Here is a 23,397-nt window from a genome sequence, read left to right on the forward strand (position 1 = left end):
TCTATTATGGACAATTATTATTTCAGAATGGTTTTGAGTAAAGAATAAGATAGGCATATTAACAAATGCATTATAAAATCATTAAGTAAAATTTAACCATCACCTTCATAAGCTATTTTAAGTTCTTATGTTAAATACAGGGCGGGGCATAACCTTTTCCTAGGGGGTCACAGCAAGATCGACAGCAGTTTACAACTTCCGCGACACCTCATTTTAAAGCCCATAAAAAACTGAATTGAATGAGCTATTAAATGTTAAATTTGCTTTAAGAATGGCTGGAAAATTCGATTCGGAAGAACAAAGGATCATTGACAGAATAAAATGCATTGCCTTTCGAGAGGCTCGCGATGCTGGAGCAACAACAATGTCGAATTTTGGGGCAATGACGTCTGGCCGGGAAATTCGCCAGATCTCAATCCGGCAGAGAACATTGGGGCCATAATTAAGGATGAAGTGGAAGCTCTGATGATTCAGGAGCAAGGTCAAAATCGATATTCGGTTGAAACTTTGAGAATGAATTTGGAAACTGTGTTGAAAATCTGGAAAATCGAACGGAACTGTTTGAAGATTTGTTGTGTTCTTATCCACCTCGTTTGAATGCTGTTCGAAGGGCTAATGGTGGTCATACTGACTATTAAATCGTGTCAATAAACTCAGTTTTTGATGGGCTTTCGAATGGTGTATGAATTATTTGTGTTGTTATTACAAGTGTTGCTGTGACCCCCTAGGAAAAGGTTATGCCCCGCCCTGTACTTCTGAAAAGCAATTATTTTATTTTAAACACCTTGATGTTTTAATTATTACTCATCACAGTAATACAATACTGCTAAACTGGCAGAGAGGTTCAGAATGTATTTCAGATCGCAGCTCAAGAACCATGCAAATAGGACCTCTAGAATTTCGGGTAGAACGGAGCTAAGGAGAACTTCAGATATTATTGAGAATTTATAAAGAACTTACTAGTGAAGTGCATCAAACTGGGATCTTACATCCTGATAGTACTTGTAGATACAGTAGTTCTATAAGGTTGGTACCTTCTTCTGGTGTATTCTTAGATCATATGACTCCGTTAGCAAGTTACCCTTTGCTTTTTTGCTAATACCAGAATAATGATGTGCTTGGCAGGAATCAGGCCAGAAAATTTTTAGTTTATGACACACACAGTTGTGAACAAATTCAAATGCCTTCTTGCCATATTCCTCAGATTCAGCCTGATAGTATGCTGCAATCATATGATTATATTTTGAATATCTTTATTTTACACTTACCTTACAGTACAATACAATAATAAATAAACCAAAAAATAATATTGCTTAGAAAAGAATTTGTACTTTATCAGGTAGTGAAATAATGGGATTTTAAAAGAGACTATTTATGATCACATAAGAACTTCAGACAGTAATAGTGAAAGTTGCACACTGACTAAGTAATTTCAAAAAGAAGCAAGAAGAAAGTTTCACCTTACATTTTTATTGTGTATTTTTTTTTACTTGAGCACATTGTTTTATTGTTAAAACAATATAATATAACTTTAGTTATATTGACACAGTTTTAGAAGCCATACAAAGCTGTAAAATATAAGAAAAAGCATTCTTTAAGAAAAGAAATCACCCCATGAAGCTGATTTCCAGATGTTTGGAAACATTAGAATTTCCTGCCAGTACATTTAGGTAACACTAAAATGAGTTAACTTTCCATTCTGCCAGCCCTCTTCAAAGATGAAAGAAAAATCACTGCATAAATTGCCTTATCTATAATTCACTGAAGTAAGCTGTGGAATGAATTCTGAAAGAAGCAGAATTCTCTTTTGGTTAGTATCACAGCTTCTAAACTAACTGTATTTTTATATCCACTTTACCCTTAAAATGAAATTAGTGACTAAAATCAAATAGATGTTAATGAGTTATGATGTTGAGTAGTTTGTTTGAACTGAGTTGTGTGTTTGACTTAGTTTTGGATGTGAATTTTTTTTTTTTTTTTTTGGGCTCTTCAGTCTACTCGTTTCTAAAATCAGCCACATACTGTCTGTGCATTTATTCCAGTAGCCTTGAACTGACTTCTAATAGTTATGGACACAGCAGGTAATCTTTGATGTCTAGCTTGCATACCTAGAACCAGCTGTGACCTGAAGAATCTAAATGAGAATTTACAAGTTTAAGTGACATTTGAGAAGAAAATATGGATGTTACCCAAATCAACGTTGATATGTCAAATGCTTTTTTTTTTTAAAAAACTTTTTTTAAATTTTATGGTTGTTTTCTCATGCTTTATGAAATGTGTGCATAGAAAGGAAAAGAGGAGGGGAAAATGCAGACATATACAGGCACCAAGGAAAGAATTCTTATTGCATTTAATGAATGGCCAGTTTTGTTTGGTTTCATAAGAGTTTTGGTTTACTACTCGACATACTTTTAAGTCACCTCTAGACAAGATGGGTGGCCCATAAATCTATTATTATGTTCTACCTACTAATAATACCTTTTATTTCAATGTATCAGAATTATTCTATTCTTGTTACTTTATTAAAAAATAATAGTGATTTTCTTCCTGATTAAGTATATAAAATTATACTTTTCATTTTTTTTAAAAATGTTGGTAGGTAGATGGTGCTTATAACATGAGTTCATACTTCATGCATTTTATCAATGGAATTATTTAGTATACTCTTCTTTTTGATCCAAGTGAGTGTCTTTAGTATCTTTAAGTCATAAGCCAAGGTGTGGAAATATATATATATATATTTAAAAACTCTTCCATGATCCAACTACATTTTTCATAGGGCTAATTCTGTTAATATATTTAGTACAAGATGTGCAGCACTTTGAAACATATCGTGTGTATCATATTATTTCTCTCTACTATGATTTCCTAATAAATTTAATTTTGATCCATACTATGGTATATTTTCCATCCGTTATTTTTGTGTCTTTTACTGTACCTATCATTTATAATATATACATTTATGAGTATCTACATTTATGTTGAATTAATACAGTTGTAGTCTTCAGCAAATAACATAATAAAAATTGTCTGATAAAATTTGGCTAGGCCAATATGGCCTAAACCTTAATTAATCATGGCAATGGTAGTAGAGTGTTGTATTCCATTATATCTGACACAAAAACATTAGAAAAATCATATATTGTTATTTGGAAATTTAAAATGTTTAAAAAAGGCAAGTTAGGGCAAGGGAAAAAAATACAAGTATCTCTAAAGTTGCATGCAATTTTCCAGAAGACCAAGAAATGTCTTTATTGATACATACAAAAAATAATAATTTCAGAATTTCCCTTAAATTCATATATTTAACAGGAAATTTGAATGTCCTCTCCTGAGTTCCTAAAAAAGAATACAGATCAGATATTAAGGCAGAGTAAATTAAAATGAACATGCATTTGCAATAATTTAAGTATACCAAATTTAGAATGAAAATATAAGTGATCTTTTTTTTTCTTTATCTGTGACAGTCTAAATTCTGAAAACACGAAAACATTTAAGGCTTGTGGCCTGGAATAAAAATTACCAAATATTGCCATTAGTATCAAAATTCAGAAGGCAAGCCTATATTACAAAATTATGATGCGCTTAAAATATTTTTGATTAAATATTGAATGTGGAACACAATAACTACATTCTAAATAGTATATATAAAAATGTAGAGGAATTTATGCCATGTATTAGAATAAAGTTGTAAAATGATGAAATTATTTTATAAATCCCAAGACTTGTTAATGTATTAATGCTGACTACTTTATATCAATTAAATAACAATGTGTATTATTTGATATATTTTTCAACATTTAAATGTATATCCAATTTAAATATTGAATAGTCAAGATTCTTGCTATATTTAAAGACTAAAAAGGAAAAAAAGGAAAAATTACAGTAGATAAACCCAATAACTATTCCAAAATGCAATTAGGATTGTAGCCAATGTTTATTGAAATAAAAATAAAGGTCCAAAAACCTTAAAATACTAGTATAATTGATCATAATCAAAGAACCTTATTATTAGCAGTATCCTTTCATAAAATGTTAATGATAAGATACATATATACATATGCATATACATATTTATTTTTTATTGGTTGCCTCATCACGCAGATTATCTTCATCAAAAGTAATATCAATTTTAATCTGAATGCTTAATTATAAAAATGCTAAATAGTCACAATAATGTTGGCCTTTATTATATCATGTTCAGTGTTAGTATTATTAGCTATGCATAATTCAATGCAAAGGCATTTTTAAACTGATTCTGTGACCTTCTGTTTTGAAGGAGAAAAATAGTGATCTGCCTTTTGAGAATGTTTATATACCTCTTTAGACATATTACTAGAATATCTGTAACAAATATGTTCAGAACAGATTGTGTATTTCAGGACACAAGGTAATACAGTGTTTTATAAAAGCTGCTTGTTAATTTTTTTGATTAATGTGTAGTGAGACCAAAAATTCCATTCAGTATAGCATGTTTTCTGAAGATAGATGATCTCAAATAAATTCTGTGCCCAATCAATGTTTGATTTGTTAGGTGTTAAACCTTTTCTTTGTAAGAACAGTGTTTATAAGCCTTATAATGAGCCAGCCCCCTGTGACATTATAGTTCTTTCTGTAATTTTGATAAATGGAATTCTAATTTGTAAAGGATACGTTGATTGAAGGGCAGCTTTCAGTGTTCCACACTTTCATTTAGATAAATGTTTATTACATTGTGGCAAACTAAATGATGGAGAATGACCAAAAAAAACCCCGGTAGTTTCTATCATACTAAAGGACTCAAGCAATTCTTTAAAAATTGTATATTTTATATTATAAAATAAAATTAATTTCAAAAAGATTTATATAAATTGTTAAACTACACATTGACGAAATTCAACCGAATGACTAGCGTATGTCTAGCAAATGTGCCTTATCAGTTAGTTAGTGTGATACTTTCATTTTTTAAAGGTTATATCTTTTATTTTGAAGTTTACATATTATTAACCCAATAATCCTAACTTGCCTTTGTCTAAAACATGACATCTGTTTTTTGTAAAGGTTTGAAAATATATTTTAAAGTACAAATTAATTTTGTATTTGAAAACATTTAATGGACATTTACACTAAACTGAAATGTTGAATGAAAACAATGTTTATTTTATAGGAACTGAAGAAGATGTGGTAAAATCAAAGAAAACCTTTCGAAGTCAAGCAGTTGTCAACCAAAATGCTGAAACTGAACTCATGCTAGAAGGGGATGATGATGCTGTCAGTCTGCTGCAAGAGAAGGAGATTGATAATCTTGCAGGTATCAAAAAATATTCTTAATACAGATCTAATTAGAAAACTTGAACTAAACGTTCAATTTTTGGCAAGAAGAAAGTTGTTATCTATCTCCTATATTTTAGAAAAGTTTTGTGGCCCATAGAATGTGGTACAGCTGCTATTTAAAATATTGATTAGTGTAATATGTTCTACTGAATCTGGTCACTATTCATTACAGTCATTATACACATATTGTATTGAGCTTTATTTAGCCCAAAAATAAGATTGCTACATATTAGAATAATAGATAGGCCAATCTCACCATTAATACTTTAAAATATTTTCATGGAAAATCTGTTTTAAATGTTTTGTTTCTTTCCAAGTTACTATTGCTACATAGACCTGTAATTATATGTTAATTATAGGAGGACAATTAAGACAATAACAGTATTACATTTTATTTCTTATATTTTATTTAAATGCACAACTCTGCAACCCATGATTTTTAACCCTTCATTATCCTTTTAGCTTAAAAATAGGTTGCTTCCATATGTGTACCCATAATAGTATGTGGCAATGACCTTGTAAGATCATCCAAAGAGATGTTGCCTAGGGAACAGTCAGATAAGAGGTAGCATAGCCCAGACCTGTATATGAACAGAGTGGGAGGTTCAAAAAGGACTCTCCCTAACTTCTCATCTTGCAAAGGAGAAGGCAGCAGAATTATACTTTCAGACTTGCAAGGTTGATGTCAGCCTTATCAGGTACAGCAGATGGAAATCATGGCTATATAAACTAATTCTATTTATTGTAAATATATACTAACAGAAGTCTGAAAGTACAATTCTCCTGCCATCACCATTATAGCCAGTAACTTAGTGAGGGTGCCTTCTGACTCTCTCATTCTTCTCACACGGCAGGTATGGCTAAGCTTCCTTTTATCTACCCATTCTCTGGGCAGGATGTCTTCTCCCAGTCTCCCAAGATCATTCTTACATATCATTTCAGTATCCAAAATGATGTGAGAAACTGAGATGATTTATCTTTTGGTTCAGTTCTTTCCCCAGAAAACAATTTTGTAGCATTTTCTTTCAATTTGCACCTTCCTATTGGAGGAAATACCCATTCTATCCTATCCCTCCAGGATTTTCCTTCTATATCCATGAGAAATTAGACAGTTCACTATTTTCTTTCCTTTTCCATAATTATTGATTTGTTTCTTTCTCACTTAAAAAATAAACAGAACAAGGAAATAGGAAAAATGACTGTGAGATCAGGATTTTTTATTCTGTTCTAATTCTTTCTCACCCATCATCATCTACCAAAACCTCAAGGATATTAGAACACTTACGTGGGAATATAAAAATGCAATAGAAGTAGCACAAGACTGATAGCTGTATGTGAAATGACCAGACTTTGTTTAGGGCATTATTTTTTTATTTTCTAATGATGTAAGTATGTCTCAGAAATGGTTGTTGTTGTTGTTTTTTAAAGGGCCACTGGGCTGTTTTTTCCCCTTGAGGTAGAAGAACAAAATGTTTCATTTCTCATCCAAGAAACTTCATCAGTTGTGATGGGGGGTGGGTGGGTGGGGAAGAGGATGGAAGGATAGGTACTGACAGTTGTGGCTGTCTGGATAGAACATATCCTTCCATTCCCTCCCACCCCCCATCCAATTGCCTTTTGAAAAAAGCAATTCTGAAACAACTATCACCTATATGACTGAGAATCTCCACAGACAACTACATAAGTAGAATATGATGGATTAGATGTCTTTTTCCTCTTAGCCATTTCTCTTAGTTTCAGTACTAAGAACCAGTTGTGAATGGCTACATTCCAAAAAATCTTTAGCTGACTAAATCCCACAAAACACATCATTAACCTCTAGTTTTCTCCCAAATAGGTTTAACTCCTTTTCTTACCAGCATTTCCTCTGTGCTGCTGGGATTCCCCACCTCACTAACTAACTGTTTCCCAAGCCTCCATTTTCATACTACCACAACTATGGCAGCTACTATTACCTGGCTCATGTTCCAACAGTTACTAATGTGATAAGTATTAATCTTGTATGTCCCTTGTCTGGGATTTCTGGAGACCTACTGCAAAGTCCCCTAGTTGCTATTGTTATCTCATAGGTTCCCTTTTTTTCTGCTTTGCATCTGGGAAATACTGTAGGGGTTTCCTAGACTTTTTCAAGGATCCCAATTTGTTACTTTTTAGATATAATTGACATGCATATTAATTAACTAAAATAACTTTAAAATGTTAGCATTTCATTGCACATAATCTTTTCATAATTAAATGATCTTTAAAATCTGGTAAACGGTTTCAAGGTTTTAAGAACTATACAATAATATAGCTGTCTAAGAAGATATGGCCAATTTAAAACATAAATCCATTTCAATGTCTTATTTAATATTAACAAACATTTCATAATTTTCTGTTCCAGTTTTAGCTTCTAAGTTCCTTCCCAGACTGTTCATTTCAAGAGGCAAGTTTTTATTGATAAATTACAGATAGAAAGATCAATCCATAGTAGCAGTGTCTGATAGATAACTCTGTAAATCAGTATCTCAATTTGCACAATTGTACTGAATTGATTATTAACACATTTTTAATTATCTAATCCCTGACTTTTAGAAATGATTTTCAGTAGTTTTTCTGGCAACTAATTATACTAACATGCAGTTATAAAAGATAAATTTTCCATGATAAAACTATTGTATTATGTAAGAATAATTTAATACAGTTAGAATAATCCCTTTTTATGTTAATATTGAAGTGAATGTTTATTAAATAATATGTAAAATGTATTTTTAATGCAGCAACATACTATATCAGAATTTGTTTCTGAAGAACAGAGATATGGGCAGGAAAAATATCAACCATGTTAGAAATATGTAGGAGTGCTTAAAACCGTTATGCAATCAAGCCATGGACTCGTTTCATCTCTCTCTTTCAACTAGCAGTGACAATCTCAACTCTTGTGTGTTCTTTTCAAAGCCTTTATCTGCATTCAATAGCTTTATCCCAGGTCCTCTTCTTCTTAGTTCCACCTTTTCCAAAGTCACCTTTGCTGTGTAAATTCCTTACATCAATTGTGCAAGGAAATCTTCATATAATTTAGAAAGCACTTAGTTTTTTAGACTGGAAACAAGCCGCATGAGAATATTGTTAGCCATTTGCTCTGCTTGTACAAATGGAGGAATGTAAGAGAGTGATTAATAATGTCCAAGGAGTTAAATGAAGCCCAAATTAAAAGCCTCAACTACTAAATACAAATAATTTCCTCAAATTATTTTCTTTTTGAAAATGATCATTCTTCATATTGGGGGGAAACGTCTTCCCCATAAGTAGTGCTCTGTATAAAATGGCTTAAATCAGCTTGGTTACCAGAAGTTACGATTCATGATAACTAAATATAAATATATTCAAAAGAATAGATTTCCAAAGAGTGAGTGCAAGATACAAGTGAGGCTTCCTTCTTTATCATAACATTGGACTTCCATGGCTGACCCATATTTACCTACATTCTTTGCAAAATTCATTTCTACAAATGTCCACAGAGCAGCCCCAGTTCATTTTTCAGTCTGCTGCCTTTCACAGAATGATTTTTTTTTAAAAGAATTATCAAATTTTACTTCCTTTAACCTTCAATCTTCTACCACTTACATAGACAGATCTGGTCCCCATTTTCCTCACTCTATTCAGAATCATTCAGCAAGAGAATTTCTTTTGTTCAATTTTATTCAAGAGAAAGCAGTCCAGTCCCCAGCTGGCCGTGGCTGATATGCAATAATAAATTATTGATCTTTAACAGTTATCTCCCTTCTTAGTACTACTGTGCCTGGAATAAGTTAAAGATCTTTATTTTGGAATTAACTTTATTGTATACAGATGGAGGCATTTTAAGGGTAAAAATTTAATGTTAGATAAGATTTCCAGATTCAACAGTTTCCCTCCAGGCAATTCTTTATCACCACTCCTTCCCTGATATTTATTTTTATTTTATTTATTCAATTTCTATGGCTGCGCAGCTCAACCAAATGGCTTTGTCCAATGGCAATTCCAACTGGTCATGAAATTTGTCATTGGTATTCTAAATGTATCTATGAAAGAGTATTGAAAAGGAGAACTCTATATTTTTATTTCAATATCTGGGACAGGATTTTCCCCTAATTTTGATTAGTATATTTTTCAGTATTGCCTACTTCTTGATCACTTCAATACATTATGATGATCACTTCCAAACTATATAAAAGTGCTATTTATCTGATTAAGCAATAATAGCAGCAGCCACAAAGCAGAAGTAGTCCAATATTAATATGCAAAGAACTTTTGAATGGCAATCTTCTTTTAAGCTTGAGGTTGCCCCCAATGGGTAGAATTTAAAAACTTTCAGCTCTAGTGTTTCAAGTGCCTACATTTCTTGGAAGCTATGATGTTGGATTTATTGATAAAATTTTGGAAGGGAAGATCTTTTCTTGTTTATTACAATCTGCCCCTATTCCAGGAGAAACTTTCTCTTTCTAATTGGCTGATTATTTCTTGTTTCCATTGGCAAGAGCCCTGTTCTTTTTATGTAAGAGGCATGCAGTAAATGCTCAAGGCTTGTAATACAGTCACTTAGGATATAGTAAATTCTCCATGAAACCAGCTATGCCAGGATTTTTTTGGGGGGGGGGGGGAGAATTTTGCAATAAGTCCATTGCTTGGACCAAATTCTGTCCCAATTGCTATTTTATTACCACCATCTTTCTAAAAAATCAATAACCAGATGGAGGGTTTTGGCTCAGAAGATAGACTATTCTATCCTTCTGAGTAGGATTACTGTTTTTAATCATTGTCCTTGATACCAACTGTAAGAAGCAGATTATAAATGACTGCTGCCATTTCTACACCATTTTGACTATTGCAGCTATTGCGCTACATTGCAGTGTGTGCGCGTACTTGCGTATACATATGTATGTGTGTGTGTAGATAGATAGATAGATAGATAGATAGATAGATAGATAGATAGATAGATAGATAGATAGATACACACACAGATACACACACACACAAAGAAAAGAATTCCATTTTTTAGATATTGAAATAAGAAAAAAATATCTATGCATTTTTAAACATATCAGTTGGTATTATTATATATTTATAAGTTCTTTCTTAATGATGTTACAAAATAAATTTGGAACCAGGGAATTTCATAGGGAAGTGAGAGTTTTAGTTTACTACCAATAGAAGAGTCAATGGATAAGGGAGAATTTTTATTAATTCAATATGTTGAGCTTATGTTTTATACACTGGAATAAGCTTAATATATAATAGTTCTTCCTGAATAATATGCTTCTTGCATATTGTTGCAAAACATTTCCAAACATACTTTGTCTGTATCAGTTATAATCACTCTCTGTTCATGTTTTCTCTAAGAAGAATTCTTTCTAACCAAATAGCTATTTAACATACTTACCTGCTCCATCTTTCATTTTTCTCATCACACTGAATTTATCATTATCAACAAACTCAGTATTCTTGGTAAAAAAAACTCATATCGACCTTTAATACCATATAAACTAGTTCAAAAAATCGACCATATAACTTCTCTGGAATGATAAATGTGATATGGATTTGATTTTGGGAATCATCCTTTCTTCATCATTTACTTTGAATCATAGAATCGTAGAATTGGAAATAACCTAAAAATTGTATGTACTTCTCTCACATAACTATACTTTCCTTCCTTCCTTCCTTCCTTCCCTCCCTCCCTCTTTCTTTCTTTCTTTCTTTCCCCTCTCTCCCTCTCTATCTCTCTTCTTTTTTGTAGTTTAGTGTATTGAGTGTACCCTATTCTATTTAACTATATTTTTGCAATAGTATTCTATCCCTAAAAACAGTTGTGTGTGTGTGTACAGTATGTTTGAATGTGGGTGTGAATGTGTGTATGTAACACATCCATACACATTTTGAGAATGACAAATGATATTTCAAGTAGAGTCATAGCATGTTTATGGTAAAAATCCTTACCTACACCTCTAACTTTTAAATATTGAAAATATATATGAGAAAGTTTGAGAATCCTTTGCTGGAGATGATCAGATACACTGTAATGTTCCAGAAAGTACTAGAAAGAAAGATTGAAAGACTGATATTACTGCATAAAAGGCTCTATGCTACGTACCATTATCTTATATATAAAAGTAGCAAGTTGTCAGATATATATGTAAAGATTGCACATAGGTTGAATAACAAATCTAATGTGCAAATACTACAGTTTTGAAGAAGTGGATTGTTGGCATTCCAGAACTCTGTAGTTTTTATTCTTCAGGTACTTCCAAATTTTAAGCAAAACAATCACTTTATGTAGATATGTATGACTGAGATCTAAAGACATCAAGAACTGTATTTAGGATTCTCACTTTGATAGTGAGAATTTTCCACATTGAGCTGGAGTAATTTAAAAGTTGTACCAAACAGGTATGTTCACTACCTGAACCTTTCTATCACGAGCACAACAGTCAATAAAACCTTTTTATCCCCAGCAAATTCTGAAATTGTCCACTTTTTTGCTAAAGTAAACCTCCAGAGGTCACCCTTCCCCATATTCTTATTTTTTTCATGCATGCCCACTAGATTAATGCCCAGTGGATTTATGTAAATCTTCACAATAATCAAGGGATTCTTTTTTGTACATACAAACAATCTTTCTGTAAATATCAGACTTTGAGGAATCGATTATTCAGTTTCCTAGGTGTTTAGACACTTAGTCTGTGGTATCCAACTTTTTGTTGGAAATATACTATTGTGTCCAATCATGTACTACCATCTCTACCCTTTATGTCTATGGCTCTTCTATTCTTTTACTGGAGAAAGTGTATCAGTGACCAAATAGGCATCTATTTTGGAGAAAAGAAGGTGTTATTCCCATTCTTTTACTACCATGAAGACTCATTGACGATTTAATATAACACTGTTCTTAACTTGTGAGGCCTTTGAATGGTGAAGTAGTATCCCTCCTCCTTTGGAAAAAAACTGACATCAATTCACCAATTTCTCAACTCAATCTGAACCTATCATTACTAATTACTGATAGAGGCACATGCTCAATTTCCCATCTTTGCTTTTGTCGTCTTTGCAATTCTCAACATCTTCACTAAGTAGAAGTTACAATAATCCTCTTATATATAAGGGATGTGTTAGGGGGTTTTCACCCACATCCATAAATTAACTCTTAGTAGCCTCATAAAAGAAGGCATTGAAAGACTGTGTCTCTTCTAAACATTCTGGTTTTATGCATCAATATTGTACATTTTAATCCTTAATTCTAAACTGTATAGTTTATGGAGCTGACACTGGTCTGCCATGCTTTTCAATCTCTCTGGACTCATGCCAATTATCATCAATTTTGTTTATTTGCTTTCAGAAACAAAGTTAGTGAGCTATCAATATGTAATCATTCATGGGTTTTACATTATTTAAGTTTACAGTATTCTATAAGTCTTCAAGAATTAGTTCCTCTTCAAATTCCCATCCCCTTGTCTTCTTCAATGGGCCCTTCAGAAACACAAATCTCCTTTGCTTGCTGTTATTTGGTCTGCAGTGTATATATTGCTGTTTGCCTAAACTCCAGATCAGATTCTAGCAACAGACACATCCAAGTCAACCTACGAAATTGTAAAGGTAAGGTAAAGGTTCCCCTTGCACATATGTGGTAGTCGTTCCCAACTCTAGAGGGCAGTGCTCATCTCAATTTCAAAGCAGAAGAGCCAGCACTGTCGGAAGACATCTCCATGGTCATATGGCCAGCATGATTAAATGCCAAGAATGTTGCATAGAATGCTGTTACCTTCCCATCAAAGATGGTTCCTATTTTTTCTATTTGCATTTTTACATGCTTTCAAACTGCTAGGTTGGCAGAAACTTGGACAAGTAACAGGACTCACACTGTTACAAGGCGCTAGGGATTCGAACCGCAGGACTGCTGACCTATCTGATCGAAAAACTCAGCATCTTAGCCACTGAGCCACCATGAAATTGTAGTATTTATCATGTGCAGACCTGATAGGAAGATGAACAGCAGAGTTTTAATAACTGTTTGTTGGAAAGTTAAGCCACATTTAAAGTGTTTTGTTCATCCAAGAAAATCTTCTCGGGTCATGTGATCCAGTTCCAAATTCTGACTTCCAAGTGACCACCATTTAAAAACCACACACACATAAACAAGATACTTACAGAAAAATTTTATTCTCTCACATTGGTGAACCTCGGAGCACCAATATTTATGTGCAAAAATATACATATATAGTTCTCCACTGTGTTTAAAATATTTGCTTACCAGTAAAGCCTGCACCTTCTTAACTATTCTCTTACTCATTCCATCTTTTTCTCATAAATGTCTGCAGTTGTATAGAATTACTCCAAGTAGCTCCAGCTTTTGTGTGAAAGCTGTGTCTTCTCACCCAGGTATACAGTATGTTGTCTAACTAACTTGCCCCAAGTCTGGGAAACAAAATAGATCTCTCTGTGTGTCTATTACATCAGTAGCTGTCTCTTTGTTCTAAATAGGATACCCCTATGCTGACAACATTCTAGAGTGTAGTTGAGCTGTGTGTGTGTGTGTGTGTGTGTGTGTGTGTGTGTGACGACTTTTTTTATCTGAAATTTCTTAGGCAGAAGGGATAACAAAAAGGAAAATGAAAAATAAGAGAACTGTTTATTGCAGTTTACTGCTATTACTACTTTTTTAATGATTCTCAGATAGAAGTAGAATAAGAGGAACTGTACTTTGATTGCATGGTGCAGTAGTATTGTTTTTCCTGGAAGCAGGTAGAAGGAAGAGCTTCATTACTTTAATTATTTTAAATAAAAGTATGTGTAGCTCTAACATATGGACCAAAAAACTAGTTTCAGTTTATGGATATTGACGAAGTTTAAGATTTATTATAAAAACTAGAAAGAAGAGTTGTGGTAGGCCAAGGAAGCCTGAATGCATATAAAAACAATAACAACAATAATGTATTGAGAAGTCTCTACTAACTTTTTGTAACTTTTACAACAAAAATAAAATATTTGCTTTATAGATATAAACTACATAAGCTATGTACTTTTATATTATTTCACTGACTATACTAAATAAGTAATTAGGCATGTCAAACATGCAATTATGCATAAAACTGCCTTCCATTTTAAATAATTGTGATTACAAGAGAACTAAGTCCCTGCATAAGGAGCTAACTATATATGATATTAAAGTGCTATTTAAATCGTTGTATCTCCAAGGTAATATTCAATATCTATTACTTTTGTGGTATTAAATTATGCACTAGATTCTTAATTTAAACATAAACATTTAATTTTATATAAAAAGGAATCCGTTTATTTCTTTTTGGATTATACATGTATTCAATCCATATATAGAGTATCTTATATAGTTGCACTGTTAAAGATAACATATTGGCGTTGATTTTGAAGATGATTTTCATACAAAGCATGAGAGGAATTTATCACTATCTTCTCCAGGGATTCTTTTCAACTAACCAGCTTAGTCTTCATCCCTTAGATTTTCTTGTAGTGTCGTTTCCGAGTATTTGTCAGATCCTGCTTAGCTTCTGAGTCAAGAGACAACCAGCCAGATGTTACTAGCTGCTGATATATTAGAGTGGAACATTACAAAGTGTTAATTTAAAAAACTGCCAACCTGAACTACTGAATTAACTATTATCAGTGATTTGTACAATTAACTGCATAAATATCAAAGGCTCAAATATTTCAGTTTAATTCTTTTACTAGTTTGTCTTCCAGATGGTTTCATTGAAATTAGTGAGATGTTATTTTAGTAGCCATAGAAATCTAGTTTAAAATTCAGTAAATAGTGCCTTAACAAAATGTAATTTACATTCTCTATTCCAAATGTTCTGGATGGAGCACATGTGATTGGCCCCCAAATTCCGTGTTAGAGTTCACCCAAGACTAGATTTTTTTTTTTAAAAAAAAACAACTATCCTGTATAATCCACCCACGAGTTCAGTTTCTGAAACAGAAAATCTGGAGAGAGTTAACAGTGTGTAATGATGTTCCAAGAAGGGAATTTGTTTCAAAAAAGCAAGCCATCAGATTTATAATGCCATCCTGCAGATGTTTCTTTTTGCCTATCTGCTGATAATTCCTAGGCTACCGCCGTTTCTTGAGAAGTATAATTCCCAAGAGGTTCAGCAGGATATGCCCTCCCATTGGAAAGCCTTGGGCTACAGAGCCACGGAGAATTGTTGCTCGGAAATTGGATAGGACAGAAGCAGTGGAAGAGCTGCTTCTGGGTTTTATTATTAACCTACATACTTCCTTCAAAACTAATTTGCATCGACGGACTTTTGTTACACAGGACTCCTTTAAACTATCCCAACAAAACCAGCCTTTCCCCCCGCTTTTTTCCCTCCCTTCCACTATCTGCACCCTTTTCACTCTTTGTCGGAGTACTAATCTTCTGCGGAGGCAACTCAGCTAGATCGATGATCCACATCGGAGCCCTTTCGTCCTTATTTGATTCTGGTTGTAAGGGCAGACCGCCGCTATGTCTGTCGCGTTTCGGTGTTCTTCTTTCGGCTAGAGACTGGCAACGCCCAGGAGGGAAACCTGCTTACAGACAGACAGACCCAGGACTGCTGGCCGCCTCCTTTGCCTTTTGTTAGCAGGCAGACGAGGGACAACAAAGGGGGTGTCCTTTGGACAAGTGGAGGCGAGCGCAGGTGGAGAGCATCTCGGGCGCCTCCTGAGCCAAACGGCGAGATTTGGCAGGGTCCCTCTTTCAGTGGAAAGGGACTGGTGGAAGGCGCCCGTGAGATGGGTTTGGTTCGACTTTCACACGTGTTAACGAACCGCATCCTTTCTTGCCCGACTCCCAACATCTCAGGGGCTCCCTAAGAGTCGAAATGTCTCTTCCGCGCTGTTTTTTGGGGTACCAAGTGCACGATCCGAGGTGGGGGGGGGTGAGAGAAGCAGAGCCGTGGCTGGTTTGGGCCGCCTGTCTCGGGGGCCATATGGGAAAGCTGCACTATTTTGATTATGCCTAGTGTAAACAGTTTAATGTCGGATCCTTAAAATACAGAGCCTGTCCCAAAGGGGATTAAATCATAATCCTCCTGCTCTATAGCTGTAGTGGATTAATTTGGTATTCTCCCAGTGGCTGCTTCGCTCCCTGAAGGCTGTAACAAAAAGACTCAGCGCTCCTTTAAATGTGCCGTGGTATTGGAAGTTGTAATTGGAGATTTCCAAAGGAAAAGTGTTGAAAATGACACACCATTAAGAGTGCATGTTTCGTTTGCGCCTTTTCTATGGTTTGGAAGGCGGGGGAGTGAGAGATGTTCAGCGACAGGAACTCCGAGGGAGACAGAACGTAAATAGGTTGTGGAAAGATGGCATTCGAGCGGTAGACTCGATCCTGAAGGGGTCGGGTCGCTTCTTTCCCCTTGTCCGCAGAGGGTCCCTGCAGCCCTTCTGAATAGCGCTCAACGCCGAGGCTCGAAGCCATCGAAGTGGGCGGAGCTAGATTTTTTGCACCTTTTTTCTTTGAGAGTGAAGAACGCCCGTTGGGCTCGCCTAGAGCAGTGTTTTTCAACCTTGGCCACATGAAGATGTCTGGACTTCAACTCCCAGAATTCCCCAGCCAGCATTCGCTGGCTGGGGAATTCTGGGAGTTGAAGTCCAGACATCTTCAAGTGGCCAAGGTTGAAAAACACTGGCCTAGAGGCTGGAGTCAGTGTTTCTTCTGGCCCCAATAGATAGGAGTGGCCCTCCAGAAATAGGAGCACTGTTGTGTTGGTATCTGAGATAGACGTGTTAATGGAAACATCGCGTGCTTAAATAAAAACGCCGGGTTTAATAATTCCGTGGTGGTTTTTGTTCAGGCCTGCCTTGGGTTTCACGAGGTTCAGTCTTTTTTAAGGGGGTGGCTTTGTTGGCCTCTCTTGCGCATGGCCACATCTTCCTGATTCATTTATTCCCAGCATCAGTTTTAGCAAGTCGAGCCTTTTAAATATTGAACCATTCTTTCATGTTTCCCTTTTCCCCCGTTGTGCTCGCGCCTCGCCCACAAAAGACTTTAACCTTCCTTCGGAAAAGATTTGGTGTTATAGGCTTTGGCCTTCTGACCACCAACTACCAATCGCTTCATTTTTATTTGGTTCATATAACAAGCGGAGAACCGGGAGGTAATTGGGTTAAGTACCCGATCTTTCTTCTGGGAACGAGAGAATCCCACTAAACGCCTTCTTATAATGATAGACTATCAGGCAGCTCCCGAACTGCATCATCTTTAGCGCCCTTTTCTTTTGGCGCTGGGGCCTGAAAAGCCGAGCGCTGCGAGAGGCAGCCGGCCAGGAAGGGTTAAAGAGCCCCGGGTAGAGGAACCAGCGAGGCGGGTCGCCGCGGGGAGAGTAGGGCAGGGCAGGCAGGGCGCTGCTGTCTGGAGAGCTTCTCTTGCCGCTAAACACAAAGGAAAGAGCCTAGGGAATCCAAGCCCAAATCCACTTGTAATCGCACGAGAGAATCGCGCATAATTACTTGAGCAACCTAGATTAAGATTGATGAGCCTTTAAAGCGCCGTTTCGGATCGATCCCCTGCCCCTAGCAGGAGCCCGGCCGTAACGGCAGCCTGCCCAGCGGCGCGCCAGTACAGCGCTCCGCCGAGCGCGGGGAGGGAGAACTGGGAGGCGACGCGGGGGGAGAGAGCCAGCCGAGCCCAGCGCATGTGATCCGATCAGCTGACTGGGGTCAAGAGGCCAGGGTGGCCTATTAGGAGAGAGAAAAACAAGAAAATGAAAGAAAATAGAGTTTGTATCAATATTATCCAGCCCCTGGTGGGCTTGCCTGAAAGCTGTCATAGGACAAACGGAGCGTTGCTTTGGATTCTGCAAAGGGACGCGGGCGGTGGTGGGGGGGGAGGCGATGCCTGCCTCTAGGAGGGAAGTTAGCACGGAAATCAGGGCTGAGCCACTCACGTCAAGCAGCTGGAGGGTACATGCGAGTTAAGTGGGTGGCGAGAAGTGGGCCTCCAGAAATCCGTGGGTATGCGAAGAGGGAGTGCTCCATTGCGGCTGTGAGCCTAGGCCATCACCAACTTTAGTCAGAAAAGTAAGGCGATGGGGTGGCTGGCAACTTAACTCGGCTGCTGGCAGAGAGACCCACATTTGAAAGGAACACATTAGAAAATTGACGACCCCCCCCGCCCCCCCCCGCTCCCCAGACTAAGAATACTGGCAGGAAGAAGTGCTTTCATTGAGCAATACTTAGTTATTCTAGTTTATTTCGGATTTCTTGAATGGATTTATTTATCCATTTCATTTTAGGAATACACCTTAATTTTGATCCTGATCCTTATCTCAGTTTTTAATAAGTTATGCATAGATGGAATATATCATATAATACAATGACATAACGAAATCCTTGAGCTTTGATTCCCTCTTGTTGTTATGCGATATTTACATGATATTGGATAATCATTGCTATTTTATCCGAGAATAATTCTGTAAAGCATTTTCCTATTCTTATAATTGTTAGAAATATCTACTACTTAGTTTCAGGATTCTATTGCTATAAGATAAAATTTTTGCTCACATTTATTTGGAAACAAGACTTATTCAAATCGGCACATATTTCTGTCAAAATTGTCTTTTATGTTCAGGAAATCAAATTATTATTATTTAATTACTCAGTTATTTTTGGTGGCCTCCTGTTTTAAAAATATTTCTGCCAGAAACAAGATTTTAATGCCAATATTTCCTTTTTTACTCAGAAGTAAGTCCTGTTGAGCTTAGTCCCAGGAAAGGTCGCAGCCTAAGACAGCCTGTTTAGAAATTAAATGATGGCGGCTAAGAGAATATTTCTGGCATCTTGGGAGAAAAATCGATTTGTGATTTTTTTTTTCACAATGTACTGTAATAATAGCTACTTTTTTCCCAAATATGTGAGCACATCCACACAAACAAACAACAGTATCAGAAGCCTTGCAAATGGTTGTATAGCGTTGAAAATGAGCCTTGACTAAAGTGAGAGATAATAATAAAAATTAAAACACGTTCTTGCCGATAGGACACTAATGAACTGATTTTGGAACTAAAAGATAATTGGAGGGAAAGAAGCACAATTAAAGGCAACCCTGATTTTACTCTAGTCATCTTCAGTGGGACTACTAATTCGTTTTGATAAGATACTTAAATATCCCGGATTCATAAAATATTTTCGGTTATGATTTATTTTCCTATGAAAGAACACTTCCCAAACAGATCGCTCAGTCTTGGAGCGTCCGAGGTCTCGCATTGAGTTGGGGGTTTAGAAGACCCAGGCAATCTTGTTTCTTCTCCCGCCGTCCTGGGTCGGAACACCTTTTGGGGCAGCGCAGGGTCCCGCTTTAGGAAACCCGCAGCAACCTGCCTGCTGGCGCCTTGTCCCCCGAGTACAAAAGCTGGGCTTTCATTTTCGGCAAAGGAAACGGAGCAGGGCACATGCCTCCGAATTGCCGCATCCTGACGTCGCCGCTCTTGTCTTGCAGGGCCCGTGGTCCTCAGCACACCGGCGCAGCTGATAGCCCCCGTGATAGTGGCCAAAGGGACTCTCTCCATTACCACCACGGAAATCTACTTCGAGGTGGACGAGGATGATTCGGCCTTCAAGAAAATCGACCCAAAAGTGAGTAAAGCGCCGGGAAGGGAGAGCGGCGGGTGGTTTGCTACAACTCTCGCTTGAAGAAGGCTGAAGGGGCGGAGGAACCGTCCGCTGCTCCTTCTCTTTCCCCTTCCTTCCTTCTGGATCCTTACAGCTATAATGAATATAAAAACCACGGTTACTTCGACCTTTCATTTTATCAGTCCCACCCCACCCACCCAATCATGCCAGCCTGGGGTCTTTGAGCGAATGTGGGCAGTTTTCGCTGTTAAGCCAACTGATTTTGCCCTGGAGGTAATGGAGGGTCCACACACTGCAGACCCGATCCTAGAACATACAACTACTGCAGACCAGGCGCTTCCTTAGAACCAAAAGAAAATAAACCGCCCTGTTTCGAGGACCTGATTTTCGGCGGGAGGGGTTGCGCTCCAGAGGGAAAGGAGGGGTTGTTGAAAGGAGGGCTTGGTTTTGAAAGTGGAGCCAGGATGCCGTTCAATTTTCCGAAGAGCGGAAGCAGAGAGAATTCTGCCTTAAACCAGCAGCAGCGATTCCGCAAAGCAGGAGCCGTGTTCGTTCCTTCTCCCCGCCCTCCCCCCCCCCCGCCCTTACATGGCATGAAGAGTGTGGAAGGGGTAATTGTGTGTCTGGAAGTCATGTCCGTAAAATGCTATCTCTAAACCTTCATTAACGCGGGTTTAGAAAAGAAAAGGTGCCACACAGACTGTGATAGTGTAGCAAAGTAGGCTGCATTTCAGTAGGGATTTGTTGTTCACCTTTTGGTTCTTGAAAGCGGAGTCCAGAGTAGCTGCGGTTCACTTCGCAGCTGTTTACTCCCTCTGATTTTGGCCCTTGGGTTTAAGCATGATCTACCTCAGGAAGAAAGACTTGTCCCCCGGCTTCTCTGCCTACAAGGGTAGCGCTGAAGCCCTGGTGGATGTGGCCAGGCACCTTCGGCGTCCGGAGAAGCCGGAGCTTTCCTTTCCCAATTGCGACTGGCTGATGACCAGCGTAATGGGCTTTAAGTTGAAGGAAAAATGAACCATAACCATGGGGCTGTTAGGTAGATCTTTGCCTTCTGTATAAATTTCACAGGTTTCCCTCCCTTTTCTTGAAGTGCTAATTTTGTGGCCAACTAGGCCTCCGGAGGCACAGATTTTGAGAAAAATAGGCAGCCAAGTTAATGCAGTCTAGTAAATCCTTGAGGAGCAGATTTATTTCCTAAGAGGTTGTAAAAATGTTACTCTGTTAATTACCATACCGTCCTGTGTGGCAGATGTTGATGGGGTCTGAGACCCATTTTGGGGCTGTTATCCCTTTTAAATAAAACCATAAGTAAAATGCCACCGGAGATTTAACTTACGTGCCTTGGGAAATGCAGTTACCATCCCATATTGAATCCAGCACTGAAAGCTTTGCCGTATTTCTTTTACTTGTATTTATTAATTTGTAATTAAATAAAATCAACAACAGAAATTTAAATCACAAAAAGTAATTATCCAGTGTATCTCAAGTGCATTTTTTCCAATATATAATTCCAATATTCACAATTATATAGACAAGGTCAAAATTTCTTCTGAATATATTTAAATAACATTTCAAGTATATTTATGGAATGTTACAAAGAGAACAAGCAATATATTTGAAACCAAAATGTAAACTTTTAAGTTTAGACACTTCAAAAGACAAGAAACAGAAAGTACCGTGATAAAAATGTACCTTTGGAAAGGGTATCTTCTTGAGCAGAAAAAAATGTCTTGAAGTATCCAACAATGGCAATTTAAACTTTTTCACCAATTCACAAAACACTAACATCCACAATTTCAAAGACAATGCGAGATCACAATTTTCCATACAATGTTTTAAAATGTACAGGGGTTGGGGTGGGGGAGACAAAACCGCGGTAGCCTTGTTTGCTTTTCTTTGTTCGGGTGGCCTCGCGCGGAAAAAAAAAAGGAAATACTGGCCTGGTTAATATAATCCCCCGGTCTGGTTTCTGTTCAGCAATGCTCGCAGGCAGGCTGAAGTGTAGCCGCTATATTGCCTCTCCCCAGGTGATAATAACACTCTTTGTTTTGTTTTCCCGAACGGGAGGTGGACGCCGGGTTGGTGACAAGTCGTAATCCTTGCAGTGCGCTTCGCCTGCGGGGACGGCCTCTTCCTTCAGTTTGCAGGCTTGGCGTTTCGCGTGGTCGGCTGGCAGCACCTGAGTTTCCCCCCCACAGAATCCTCGAAAGAGAAGGAGGCGGCTGAATAGTTGACGGCTGCGTCTCCTCGGCCTCCTAAAGTTTTTCCAAACTTTTGGGGTTGGTGAGTATTTCCCTCGCCAACCGCCACGTTTGTTTGGCTGCGTTTTCCAGGGCGGAGTGAGGTTTGCCTTGGAAGAGGTCTAAGTTAGGCAAGAAATAATGCGGGCACCGCCTGCACTGAAGGCAGGAGATGAGCTGCAGTAAAATCCCGTTGAGGCGGTCACCCAGGCAAGACTCGTCCCAGTCCGATTCCCGCGGGTGCTTTTCGCACTCGTAGGAAACCAGGGTCTTCATGTGGTAGTTGTTCAGGGGCTGCCCGGGTAGCTCCAGGTGGCGATCCCGCAGCGTTTTGAGGATCGAGAGGCATTTCTTTCGGCAACCCCCCATTTGAAGTCTGTTCTCGGCCTCGGCGAACTGCAAGACCCAGGCGTCGCTCTCGGCCGAGCTCTGCTTGCCCGCCAGCGAGTGGCATTCCTTGGATAGGAGGTTGAAGCCTTCGGCTTTGACCTCGGCCACGCGGTTCGGACCCGGCCAGGGGATATGGGGCAGGGGCCAGTGGGCAGCGCTTCTGGGCCAGATCCCGGTGCATTTAAACGCCGGCGTGATCTGCACCACGTATCTATCCCGGATCCGCAGCTTCACCTCGCTGGTGTCCGCCACCATTTTCACCACGTCTCGGTAGCTGCATTTGTCCACGGCTTGGGCCACGAGAGTCTGAAACCGGGAGCGAATTTTGCGGGCCGAGAGGTAACCCGAGGCCGTGATGAACTCCACCCAAAGGGACATGCTCCTCTTGCGCCCGTCGCTCAATTTGAGCACCGCGCAACCGGGCAGCGAGCCGTCGTCCACGAAATTGAAAACGCCCATTTGGTTCAGGTAAAGGACCACTTCGAACTCGGTGGGCGAGATGACTTCCAGCCCTTCGTAGCGGTTGTCCATTTCGTTCAAGGAGCTGATGAAGCGAGGCTCCTGCACTTCCACTTCCTTGAGCACGTCCGAGACCACTTTGCAGACTTCTCGGATAGTTTTCGCGATGGCCGCTTTCCTGGCTTGACATTTCTCGTTGTAGTACTTATTGAGATGGTAAACCAGCTTGGCCTGGGCTGCGATCATGTTGGGGCAGAGATCCGGATTGTAGACCGGAGTCTCGCAGTATGCTGTGGGATCCAATGCGGCTGCTAAGGCTGGAGCCAACTTCAGAGGAGAATCAGGCTGTTTTACGCTCGGAAACGTAACCAGAAGGTTATTTAAAAAA

General features: G+C 38.1%; 2 protein-coding genes across 3 annotated transcripts in view; one reads left to right on the top strand and one right to left on the bottom strand.

The window, feature by feature from the left end:
* Positions 1 to 23,397, top strand: part of NBEA (neurobeachin) — a 384,945-nt gene that overhangs the window by 210,125 nt on the left and 151,423 nt on the right. For both annotated transcript variants that reach the window (XM_032219812.1, XM_032219813.1), the window contains exons 40-41: positions 5,147 to 5,290; positions 19,784 to 19,920. In XM_032219812.1, coding sequence (XP_032075703.1) covers positions 5,147 to 5,290; positions 19,784 to 19,920 — 281 coding nt within the window. The remainder of the gene's footprint in view (positions 1 to 5,146; positions 5,291 to 19,783; positions 19,921 to 23,397) is intronic.
* Positions 22,176 to 23,255, bottom strand: MAB21L1 (mab-21 like 1). Its single transcript, XM_032219814.1, has one exon. It carries the CDS (start codon positions 23,253 to 23,255, stop codon positions 22,176 to 22,178), a length of 1,080 nt encoding a protein of 359 aa, XP_032075705.1.

The sequence above is a fragment of the Thamnophis elegans genome, chromosome 6 (genome assembly GCF_009769535.1).
Source record: "Thamnophis elegans isolate rThaEle1 chromosome 6, rThaEle1.pri, whole genome shotgun sequence".
Lineage (NCBI taxonomy): Eukaryota > Metazoa > Chordata > Lepidosauria > Squamata > Colubridae > Thamnophis > Thamnophis elegans.